The sequence below is a fragment of the Oncorhynchus clarkii genome, chromosome 32 (assembly GCF_045791955.1).
Source record: "Oncorhynchus clarkii lewisi isolate Uvic-CL-2024 chromosome 32, UVic_Ocla_1.0, whole genome shotgun sequence".
Lineage (NCBI taxonomy): Eukaryota > Metazoa > Chordata > Actinopteri > Salmoniformes > Salmonidae > Oncorhynchus > Oncorhynchus clarkii.
This window is the reverse complement of record NC_092178.1, coordinates 15,602,016-15,614,267: the sequence shown is the minus strand read 5'-3', so window position 1 is coordinate 15,614,267 and position 12,252 is coordinate 15,602,016. Positions and strand designations below refer to the sequence as shown.

The window sequence follows — 12,252 nt, the reverse complement described above, 5'->3', positions numbered from 1 at the left end:
GTTCACTGTAGACAGGCTGCTAGGTCTGTCAGTGATAGATGTTCACTGTAGACAGGCTGCTAGGTCTGTCAGTGATAGATGTTCACTGTAGACAGGCTGCTAGGTCTGTCAGTGATAGATGTTCACTGTAGACAGGCTGCTAGGTCTGTCAGTGATAGATGTTCACTGTAGACAGGCTGCTAGGTCTGTCAGTGATAGATGTTCACTGTAGACAGGCTCCCAGGTCTGTCAGTGATAAATGTTCACTGTAGACAGGCTGCTAGGTCTGTCAGTGATAGATGTTCACTGTAGACAGGCTGCTAGGTCTGTCAGTGATAAATGTTCACTGTAGACAGGCTGCTAGGTCTGTCAGTGATAGATGTTCACTGAAGACAGGCTGCTAGGTCTGTCAGTGATAGATGTTCACTGTAGACAGGCTGCTAGGTCTGTCAGTGATTGATGTTCATTGTAGACAGGCTCCCAGGTCTGTCAGTGATAGATGTTCACTGTAGACAGGCTGCTAGGTCTGTCAGTGATAGATTTTCACTGTAGACAGGCTGCTAGGTCTGTCAGTGATATATGTTCACTGTAGACAGGCTCCCAGGTCTGTCTCTAGTCTCTAAACAGTCCTTATTCAGTTCTACCCTGCCTGAGGGGTTCTGTCTTAACCACGCTCCAACCTTGTACTTGGTGCCGGAGATCACAGGCCCAGACAGGTTCCTCTCAGAGAGCTTTCAGGCGGCCTGGTTCTTATGCTACAGCTACGGTATCTAGAGCTGGGTGTGTGGTGCAGCAGCGGCATTTAAAACTGGGTTTATAGCTAACTGCATCTCGGCACGGAGAGGGAGAGCCGGGACGTAGTTAGCCGGGAAGGTGGCAACCATTCTGGAACTCTCTCTCGGCCTCTGCCTCGCTCTCTCTCCCGGTCTTTCTCTCTTTCTTGTTGCCCCTGGATACTGTGGCTGCACAGAAAGCGGCACAGTGCAATTAGATAGAAATCTGTTTCCACGGAGCCCTTCCCCGCCATTAAAAAGGGACTGTACTGTTTGTTGTTGTTCTTTCTCCGCCCTCATTGCTGTGGAATATGAATGTTGAATTTTGTGTCTTCTATCTTACGGGAACGCCATCAAATGAGTGCCCCAATCTGAATCTGCAACCCTGTGCGTTTTTTAACAGCCTCCCTAGAATTCGTAAGTAAGCATTTCCATATTTCGAGGAAGAGATCATAATCGTCTCATTGAAGGTATTAAAACTTTAAATAGAGTGGAGCAGAACCGACCCACACTTACCTTCCAGAACTTTAAATAGAGTGGAGCAGAACCGACCCACACTTACCTTCCAGCCCTTAATGAGGGCAGTGAATAGCAGGAGGCCGATTCTTAATTCTAACGTCTCACAGCTACAACGGTATAACTATTTCTTCCTGTGGAAAATGATCTTTCATAGTTGATTACAGCGGCCCTCTAATAGCAATGCATTTATTACAGGTCCACTGGACACAGAGATGATGAACTGGAATTAGGGCCACTTCATCAGCCAATGCTCTCACTCACATCAATTGGACACTAATTGGGGGATTTTTTAATATTAAAAGGACAGAAAACAACAAGACAGGTTAGAGAAACCACTGCACAATTAGGACTGACAGACAGAAGAACAGACACATCTGTCAGGAGGAGGTGGGAGAAAGGGAGGGAGAGAGAGAGACAGAAAAGAGAGAGACAGAAAAGCTCAACCATTGAAGAACAAACACCATTGTAAATACAACTCATATGTATGTTTATTTATTTTCCCTTTTGTACATTAACCATTTGCACATCCTTACAACACTGTATATATACATAATATGACATTTGTAATGTCATTGTTCTTTTGGAACTTCTGTGAGTGTAATGTTTACTGTTAATTTGTATTGTTTATTTCACTTTTGTATATTATCTACCTCACTTGCTTTGGCAATGTTAACATATTTTCCCATGCCAATAAAACCCTTGATTTAAATTGAATTGACAGAAACAGAGAGAGAGAGAAAGAGAGAAAAAGATAGATGGAGAGAGCGAGAATGGGAGCGAAAGGAAGAGAGAGCGAGAGAGAGAGAACGGGGAGAGAGAAAGGGGGAGAGGGAGACAGACAAAGAGGGCGAGAGAGTGAGAGTCACAGAGAGAGAGAGAGATTTGATTACAGAGTGACACAGTCAGTGGCGCTCTGATAATTTCCAGGTAATTACAAGGCAAGGTGATCCCCTTAGGAGTTTTGAGAGTCAGCACCTCAGACACGCTCCAGCACTGAGAGATGAGGGGACTAGACCGCAGAGTTGACTGCACTCTCACATCAGCAACTCCACACACACACATGTGGGCATGTATACGCACACACACATACCAACACGCACACACACACACACACACACACACACACACACACACACACACACACACACACACACACACACACACACACACACACACACACACACACACACACACACACACACACACACACACCCTGGGGCTAACAGCTAACAGTTTACTTTTCAAAGGCATACAATAGCTTAGCGCAAGTTAGCAAACATTAGCCACCCTCCATTAATAATCACTCACACTTTCATAGGTGCCAAGAGAATGCTCAAATGGGGATTACACAAGATAGCATGCATTTATGTGTGTGTGTGTGTGTGTGTGTGTGTGTGTGTGTGTTTATGTTCTCATGTGAGTGTTAAACGTTGTGATAAATGTTTTTAGCACTCGAAACGGAGCCGAATAACAAACCATTACAAAGGCTTAACAACCTAACTGAATAGATTTACACTGAATAATTGCTACAGTGAAAACTAACAAAGCAACACTGTATTCCCTATCTCTCTCCCTCTTTCTCTCTCTCAATTTCAATTTAAGGGGCTTTATTGGCATGGGAAACATATGTATACATTGCCAAAGCAAGTGAAATAGATCATCTCTCCCTCTCTCTCCCCCTTCCTCCTGTTGCTTTCTGTGCTCTTGACATTGGCCCAGTGTGTATTTTGAGTAACCTCAAATGAGGGCCAACGACCGCCTGATAGGCATCCAGCCAGCCAGCAGCGTCTCAGTCAACGGAGCATGCCTTTCTTACCAAATAATCATTAAGATCTGGCAACCATCACTGAGCTTAATTATATTCTGAAGCTACAATGAGGTGGAGAAAGAGATGGAGAGAGGAAGGAGGAGAGAGAGGAGAAGAGAGGGACGAGGGGAAGGGAGATGACATGAGTGGGGAAAGAGGAGAAGAGAGGGGAGAGAGGAAGGAGGAGAGAGAGGAGAAGAGAGGGACGAGGGGAAGGGAGATGACATGAGTGGGGAAAGAGGAGAAGAGAGGGGAGAGAGGAAGGAGGAGAGAGAGGAGAAGAGAGGGACGAGGGGAAGGGAGATGACATGAATGGGGAAAGAGGAGAAGAGAGGGGAGAGAGGAAGGAGGAGAGAGAGGAGAAGAGAGGGACGAGGGGAAGGGAGATGACATGAGTGGGGAAAGAGGAGAAGAGAGGGGAGAGAGGAAGGAGGAGAGAGAGGAGAAGAGAGGGATGAGAGGAGGAAAGGAGAATATTGGGAGCAGGGAGAAAAGAAGGGGGGGGGGAAGGAAGGAAGGAAGGAAGGAAGGAAGGAAGGAAGGAAGGAAGGAAGGAAGGAAGGAAGGAAGGAAGGAAGGAAGGAAGGGCAGAAATTGCAGGAAAGGGGGCACAGCCAAGTGGAGAGGCAAAGAGCAAAGTTGAGATGAGGAGAAGATGGTAGAAGAGGTGAACAGAGAAAACAGATCGGAAGTGTTGAGAGGATCATAGAAAAAAGGCGAGGAAAGGGGAAAGGGAGATGAGGAGAAGGAGGTGAATGGAAAGAACAGAAGATAAGAGATAGGAAAGGATTAGAGGAGAGAAGAAGAGAGGAGAGGAGAGGAGAGAAGAGAGGAGAAGAGATGAGAAGAGAGGAGAGAGGAACAGAGAGGAGAGAGGAGAAGAGAGGAGAGAAGAGAGGAGAAGAGATGAGAGAAGAGAGGAGGAGAGGAGAAGAGAGGAGAAGAGAGGAGAGAAGAGAGGAGAAGAGATGAGAAGAGAGGAGAGAGGAACAGAGAGGAGAGAGAGGAGGAGAGAGAAGAAGAGAAGAGGAGAAGAGAGGAGAGAGGAGAGGAGAGTAGAAGAGAAGCGAGAAGAAGAGGAGAGAAAAGACGAGGAGAAGAGAGGAGAAGAGGAGAGAAAAGAGAAGAGAAGAGGAGAAGAGAGGAGAAGATAAGAAAATGTCTAGATCCTCACCAGTCCTATTTAACAGTAAAAGATTTGTGAAAACGTTATTTACACCACCGCCACTCGCTCTCTCTCTCTCTCCCCCCCTCCCTCCCTCCCTCTCTCCCTCCCTCCCTCCCTCCCTCCCTCCCTCCCTCCCTCCCTCCCTCCCTCCCTCCTCTCTTCAGGCTCTTTCTCTTCTGTCCTGTCAGACTACTGGTCTGGGACTGTTGCCGAAGCCCAAACCAACACTTTCACAGTTTCCAAATCATATAAACAGACTTCATGTGATGTGGCTGAAGTCCACTAAACAGGGTGTGCGTGTGTGTGTGTGTGTGTGTGTGTGTGTGTGTGTGTGTGTGTGTGTGTGTGTGTGTGTGTGTGTGTGTGTGTGTGTGTGTGTGTGTGTGTGTGTGTGTGTGTGTGTGTGTGTGTGTGTGTGTTTGTGTGTGTGTGTGTGTGTGCGTGTGCGCTGGGGTGTGTGAGTGAGTGATAACAGGAGAGGACTATCCAGCACTAACACCAGAAGCAGGGACAGGATGAAAGGAACTGTCAGATCAGCTCACAGTGATAAAGAGGAAAAATCCATTCGTCCTCATTCCAGTTTACATACACTACGTCCCTCTACTCTGGCCTGAACGTACAGCATGTATAGAACAACCTTTTTTCAAACACTCAAGATTTAAAAAATAAGCTGTCCTTTTTATCTTCAACATTCCACTCGACATGTTTTATTTGCGACACATAATTTCCATCCAATCGTCTCTCATTTCAAAATCTCTCCAAATAAACCTCCTCAAAACATTCATTCATAACCTTAATTGAATTGTAGTCGCTTGCATGCACATGGCAAGTATGTAGGTACACATAATGACTTGTGTACCCTAAATATTCTGCTTTAGTGATCAGCATCAAACAGCTCCCTGGTGAAAGGCCTCTATTCATTGGTTGGGGGGGGTGCTATAGGGTCAGGTAGAACTAAAGGGATGGGGTGGGGGTGACAGCTCACTGATCAAACACAGGGTGGGGGTAGTGGGGTCGAGGTGGGGGGGGAAGTCTCTCAGGTAACAGCCCTGTCTGTCTCCGTCTGTGTGTCGTCCAGTTTAGAAACACCTGATCTCAGGTCAGTTGGTGGTGCAAGACGTGAATGTCATCCTCCAGTGGGCCTAAACCTGCAACAGGTAAAACGTGCCTGTCTAGATAGCTTCTATGTGGATGGAGGCTGATCAATGAGATGATACTCACACATGCACCAGCCAGGATCTCAGCAGGTACAGGGATTGATCCATCCTTCTGTCTGGTCTTCCCTCTGATAAAGTCATTGACCTATGGCGAGAACACTAAACATTAGACACACACAGAGAGACAGTCAGACACACACACTGTGTGTATTTGTATGTATGTCTGTGCCTGCATGTGTGTGAGTGCGTGCGTGCGTGTGTGAGTGTGCACATAAAATCTGTACTGTACATTAAACTAAAACTAGAGGTAAATGTTAAACTAGGGCCCAGTGAGGGGCTCCGTGGTGACTGGGGCCTGAAACTGGGGCCTGAAACTGGGGCCTGATTGGTCTCCATGTGGAAAAACAAGGCACTTACTGTCAGCTTTATGGCTTTCTCCGGGGCCACGCCCAGTAGCTGTGGTACCAGACCTATCATTAGGACACAACATGATTAGAAAAGAGAAGGGCCAAGGAAGTACAATACACACACACACACACACACACCCTCCACATTAAACACATACCCTGATGAATCCAATTCTGCCTGATCCCCAGACACTAATGAACACTATTGATGTGGTGTGGGGGCATCAGGGTAACAGACTAACAAAGTGAAAGAAACATCACCTAGTAACTCCTTCCCAGAATAGAAAAAAAGACAGAAAACACTAACCAAAGTTTACACAGCCCTCAATTACAACGCAAAGACTTCCAGCCGGATAAAAATAAACAAAATAATCTGATTTGAGTGCGATGGATGGACCCCCTTCTTCCTCCCTCCCCCCGTCCCTAAAGTAACAAACAAAGTTAATAGTGGAGGGTGTGAAGGGGGGTGGTGAACGCAGGCCACACAGAGTCAGAAACAGACACAGGAGCACAAACATATGATTATCTTCATCTGGGCTGGGACTCACAAACAGAAACAGGAGTGTTAGTTGTTTTTGTGGAAGGTCTCAGGCAGAGAACCACACACAAGTCATTTTTTTATTAAATGGCGCATAGCGACAGTTGTAGTTAAGAGACGCTTATTGTTTTCTCATGCTGCTGTGTTGTTTACGCAAGGGTTCCTGTCTAGAGACCGTGACATCATCCTAGTGTTTGCAGTGCGTGTGTGTTCTGGTCTGGCTGTCTCACCATTCTAATGCACAGCTCATTCAGTAACGGGAACAGGAGGAGAGGGAAAATGCTCAGCTTCATTACATTAGATAAAGTTGGCTTATGACACTCTCCTCAGTGGCTAATATAACATAACCAGCATTACTACACAGTAGATCAATGTTAATGAGGGAATTGTGAATGAAATGTGTGAGATTCAAGATAATTTTAGAAAGTTTATTTTGAAATTTCTCTTTTAAAGTTCAGTGTGTTTTGAGATTGTATAGTTCAGTGTGTTTTCAGATTGTATAGTTCAGTGTGTTTTCAGATTGTATAGTTCAGTATGTTTTCAGATTGTATAGTTCAGTGTGTTTTCAGATTGTATAGTTCAGTGTGTTTTCAGATTGTATAGTTCAGTGTGTTTTCAGATTGTATAGTTCAGTATATTTTCAGATTGTATAGTTCAGTGTGTTTTCAGATTGTATAGTTCAGTGTGTTTTCAGATTGTATAGTTCAGTATGTTTTCAGATTGTATAGTTCAGTATGTTTTCAGATTGTATAGTTCAGTGTGTTTTCAGATTGTATAGTTCAGTATATTTTCAGATTGTATAGTTCAGTGTGTTTTCAGATTGTATAGTTCAGTATATTTTCAGATTGTATAGTTCAGTGTGTTTTCAGATTGTATAGTTCAGTATATTTTCAGATTGTATAGTTCAGTATATTTTCAGATTGTATAGTTCAGTGTGTTTTCAGATTGTATAGTTCAGTGTGTTTTCAGATTGTATAGTTCAGTATGTTTTCAGATTGTATAGTTCAGTATATTTTCAGATTGTATAGTTCAGTATATTTTCAGATTGTATAGTTCAGTATATTTTCAGATTGTATAGTTCAGTGTGTTTTCAGATTGTAATGTACCATATCTCCAGACTCCAGACAGCCATTCAAATTGATCTGCACCGTTGGATGTTTTTTGTCACAAGGGATGTGTTCCATATGGCCCTCTATCCATAGTGCACTACCATGGGTCCTATGGGCCCTGGTCAAAAGTGGTGCACTATAAAGAGAATAGGATGCCATTTGGAACCCACTACTGATGTCTGTACCTGTGCGACGGAGCCAGGTCTGTCTGACTGTGTCTATAATGTCAGAGACCTCTCTAAAGGCTTGGTGTCCTGTGACAGACACTAAGACTTCCCACTTCCTCATAGAACCCTCACGGGAGAACTCGCCTGTCAATCATAATCCTGAGAATTCCGATATAGTGTGTGTTGTTTGAGAACCACCCCCCGCTCCCTGAGTGCAGGTACTTATTAAATGAATGCCAGTTGAAGTCTGGCAGGGGCAGTCACACTCTACCATTGTGACAGAGCTCTGCTGGTATGTGGCCGTGCATTGTCCTCCCAAAAACTCAGAGACTACCTTTAATCACTTCAAAGAAGTCAGGTCAGAGGGAAGGTGAACTCAAACCCGCCCACCTCTCCTCGTCCTCTCTCCCCTCCCAAACCTGTAAACCCCATCTGTTGTTGTGATGGAGTGATATGAAGTCACAGCTAGACGCTAATCTATGGTCAGATTTGTGTTGTTCCAGGTTACAGTTAAAGTTGGGATTTGAGGAGGGTAAACTGACCCTAAATCTGTGCCTCCCTCTACCCATTAGCCTGTCGCTATATACCTATATAGTGAACTACTCAGGCCAAAAGCAGAGTACTATGTAGGGAATAGGGTGCCATTTGGGACACATCTCGTCTGGTACTGACCTCTATAGAGGCCGAAGAAGCCTTCGTAACGCAGCACCTTCTTGAAGCAGTCCAAGCTGTTCTTGTACATGAGCTCTTCCACCAGGGAGCCTGTGGTCCTCTGGTTCTGCATCCTGGTCTTCACTAGGTCTATGGGGTACACTGCTGTGGCTCCCACAGCTGGAAAAACATATGACATAAATGATATGAAGGAAGTAGGGGAGGGGGGACGTTATAAATTCATTTTTAGCTGGTTATAAAGCCGGGCGTACACTACACGATTTTGGCCCTGAATTAGCTGTCAAAGACACATTTTTGAGATCGGAGACAAATCCCCATGTCGTTGCTCGGGGCACGAGGCCGTCACTGACGCTCGTTTAATGTGACGCAATCTGAGGGCTACCGATCCAGTTCCAGAAGGGCTACCGATCCAGTCCCAGAAGTCCCAATATTTTCTAATACAGTGAAAGTATTCGGCCCCCTTGAACTTTGCGACCTTTTGCCACATTTCAGGCTTCAAACATAAAGATATAAAACTGTATTTTTTTGTGAAGAATCAACAACAAGTGGGACACAATCATGAAGTGGAACGACATTTATTGGATATTTCAACTTTTTTAACAAATCGAAAACTGAAAAATTGGGCGTGCAAGATTATTCAGCCCCTTTACTTTCAGTGCAGCAAACTCTCTCCAGAAGTTCAGTGAGGATCTCTGAATGATCCAATGTTGACCTAAATGACTAATGATGATAAATACAATCCACCTGTGTGTAATCAAGTCTCCGTATAAATGCACCTGCACTGTGATAGTCTCAGAGGTCCGTTAAAAGCGCAGAGAGCATCATGAAGAACAAGGAACACACCAGGCAGGTCCGATATACTGTTGTGAAGAAGTTTAAAGCCGGATTTGGATACAAAAAGATTTCCCAAGCTTTAAACATCCCAAGGAGCACTGTGCAAGCGATAATATTGAAATGGAAGGAGTATCAGACCACTGCAAATCTACCAGGACCTGGCCGTCCCTCTAAACGTTCAGCTCATACAAGGAGAAGACTGATCAGAGATGCAGCCAAGAGGCCCATGATCACTCTGGATGAACTGCAGAGATCTACAGCTGAGGTGGGAGACTCTGTCCATAGGACAACAATCAGTCGTATATTGCACAAATCTGGCCTTTATGGAAGAGTGGCAAGAAGAAAGCCATTTCTTAAAGATAGCCATAAAAAGTGTCATTTAAAGTTTGCCACAAGCCACCTGGGAGACACACCAAACATGTGGAAGAAGGTGCTCTGGTCAGATTAAATCAAATCAAATCAAATCAAATCAAATTTTATTTGTCACATACACATGGTTAGCAGATGTTAATGCGAGTGTAGCGAAATGCTTGTGCTTCTAGTTCCGACAATGCAGTAATAACAAGTAATCTAACTAACAATTCCAAAACTACTGTCTTGTACACAGTGTAAGGGGATAAAGAATATGTACATAAGGATATATGAATGAGTGATGGTACAGAGCAGCATAGGCAAGATACAGTAGATGGTATCGAGTACAGTATGTACAAATGAGATGAGTATGTAAACAAAGTGGCATAGTTTAAAGTGGCTAGTGATACATGTATTACATAAGGATACAGTCAATGATATAGAGTACAGTATATACGTATGCATATGAGATGAATAATGTAGGGTAAGTAACATTATATTAAGTAGCATTGTTTAAAGTGGCTAGTGATATATTTACATCATTTCCCATCAATTCCCATTATTAAAGTGGCTGGAGTTGAGTCAGTGTCAGTGTGTTGGCAGCAGCCACTCAGTGTTAGTGGTGGCTGTTTAACAGTCTGATGGCCTTGAGATAGAAGCTGTTTTTCAGTCTCTCGGTCCCAGCTTTGATGCACCTGTACTGACCTCGCCTTCTGGATGATAGCGGGGTGAACAGGCAGTGGCTCGGGTGGTTGATGTCCTTGATGATCTTTATGGCCTTCCTGTGACATCGGGTGGTGTAGGTGTCCTGGAGGGCAGGTAGTTTGCCCCCAGTGATGCGTTGTGCAGACCTCACTACCCTCTGGAGAGCCTTACGGTTGAGGGCGGTGCAGTTGCCATACCAGGCGGTGATACAGCCCGCCAGGATGCTCTCGATTGTGCATCTGTAGAAGTTTGTGAGTGCTTTTGGTTTTTTTCACTACTGTTCCATCGATGTGGATAGGGGGGTGTTCCCTTAAACCAAAATTGAACTTTTTGGCAACAATGCAAAACGTTATGTTTGGCGTAAAAGCAACACAGCTGAACACACCATCCCCACTGTCAAACATGGTGGTGGCAGCATCATGGTTTGGGCCTGCTTTTCTTCAGCAGGGACAGAGAAGATGGTTAAAATTGATGGGAAGATGGATGGAGCCAAATACAGGACCATTCTGGAAGAAAACCTGATGGAGTCTGCAAAAGACCTGAGACTGGGACGGAGATTTGTCTTCCAACAAGACAATGATCCAAAACATAAAGCAAAATCTACAATGGAATGGTTCAAAAATAAACATATCCAGGTGTTAGAATGGCCAAGTCAAAGTCCAGACCTGAATCCAATCGAGAATCTGTGGAAAGAACTGAAAACTGCTGTTCACAAATGCTCTCCATCCAACCTCACTGAGCTGGAGATGTTTTGCAAGGAGGAATGGGAAAAAATGTCAGTCTCTCGATGTGCAAAACTGATAGAGACATACCCCAAGCGACTTACAGCTGTAATCGCAGCAAAAGGTGGCGCTACAAAGTATTAACTTAAGGGGGCTGAATAATTTTGCACGCCCAAATTTTCAGTATTTGATTTGTTAAAAAAGTTTGAAATATCCAATAAATGTTGTTCCACTTCATGATTGTGTCCCACTTGTTGTTGATTCTTCACAAAAAAAATACAGTTTTATATCTTTATGTTTGAAGCCTGAAATGTGGCAAAAGGTCGCAAAGTTCAAGGGGGCCGAATATTTTCGCAAGGTACTGTATGTTTGATTTTATTGGCACAAAATCTACTACGTTGGCAGGACAAAAAACTAGAGGAAAGATGGGTCATTTAATGTGAGAGGCCCAGTGATGTTAGGATTTTGAAAGTTGTGTAGTGTACACCAGACAGACCTCTTACTAGCCTGTCTCCTGTAGGGGGGGACACTACCTCTTACTAACCTGTCTCCTGTAGGGGACACACACTACCTCTTACTAGCCTGTCTCCTGTAGGGGGGGGGGACACTACCTCTTACTAGCCTGTCTCCTGTAGGGGACACACACACTACCTCTTACTAGCCTGTCTCCTGTAGGGGGGGTGGACACTACCTCTTACTAACCTGTCTCCTGTAGGGGACACACACACTACCTCTTACTAGCCTGTCTCCTGTAGGGGACACACACACTACCTCTTACTAGCCTGTCTCCTGTAGGGGGGGGGGGGCTACCTCTTACTAACCTGTCTCCTGTAGGGGGGGGGACTACCTCTTACTATCCTGTCTCCTGTAGGGGGGAGGAGGAAGGGCGGCGATGGGGAGGGAGGGGAGTAGTCTGGAGCCAAACATAGGCACCACATCCACCCCCCGACCCCACATTGCCCCCACCCCTCCCCCAAAAAGTCCCTTCTCTCTGATCATTCACAGGTACAAAAGAGTCCAAACACAGGGAGGTTCCCATGGTGCATAGAGCCCCTGTCCTATTTAAGTGGTGGAGGAATCGCCCCTGCAGAACGCAATAGGAAGCCCTTTGTTTTCTATTTTCTTATGAGGTTGGAGGGTGATGGGGGTAGGGGGGCAGGTGAGGGGGTGGTGGTGACACAATGACTCGTGACTTGACATGGGGCTTGTCCCAAATTGCACCTCTTTCCCTATGTAGTGCATTACTTTTGACAAGTTATTCACTACATAGGGAATAGGGTTATCCACTACATAGGGAATAGGGTTATCCACTACATAGGGAATAGGGTTATCCACTACATAGGG

General features: G+C 45.0%; 1 protein-coding gene across 1 annotated transcript in view; it reads right to left on the bottom strand.

Moving 5' to 3' along the window:
• Positions 1-12,252, bottom strand: part of LOC139391805 (electrogenic aspartate/glutamate antiporter SLC25A13, mitochondrial-like) — a 98,314-nt gene that overhangs the window by 24,875 nt on the left and 61,187 nt on the right. Inside the window, exons 11-13 of the mRNA XM_071139361.1 lie at positions 8,297-8,455; positions 5,821-5,873; positions 5,468-5,548 (exon numbers count right to left, since the gene is read on the bottom strand). Coding sequence (XP_070995462.1) covers positions 5,468-5,548; positions 5,821-5,873; positions 8,297-8,455 — 293 coding nt within the window. The remainder of the gene's footprint in view (positions 1-5,467; positions 5,549-5,820; positions 5,874-8,296; positions 8,456-12,252) is intronic.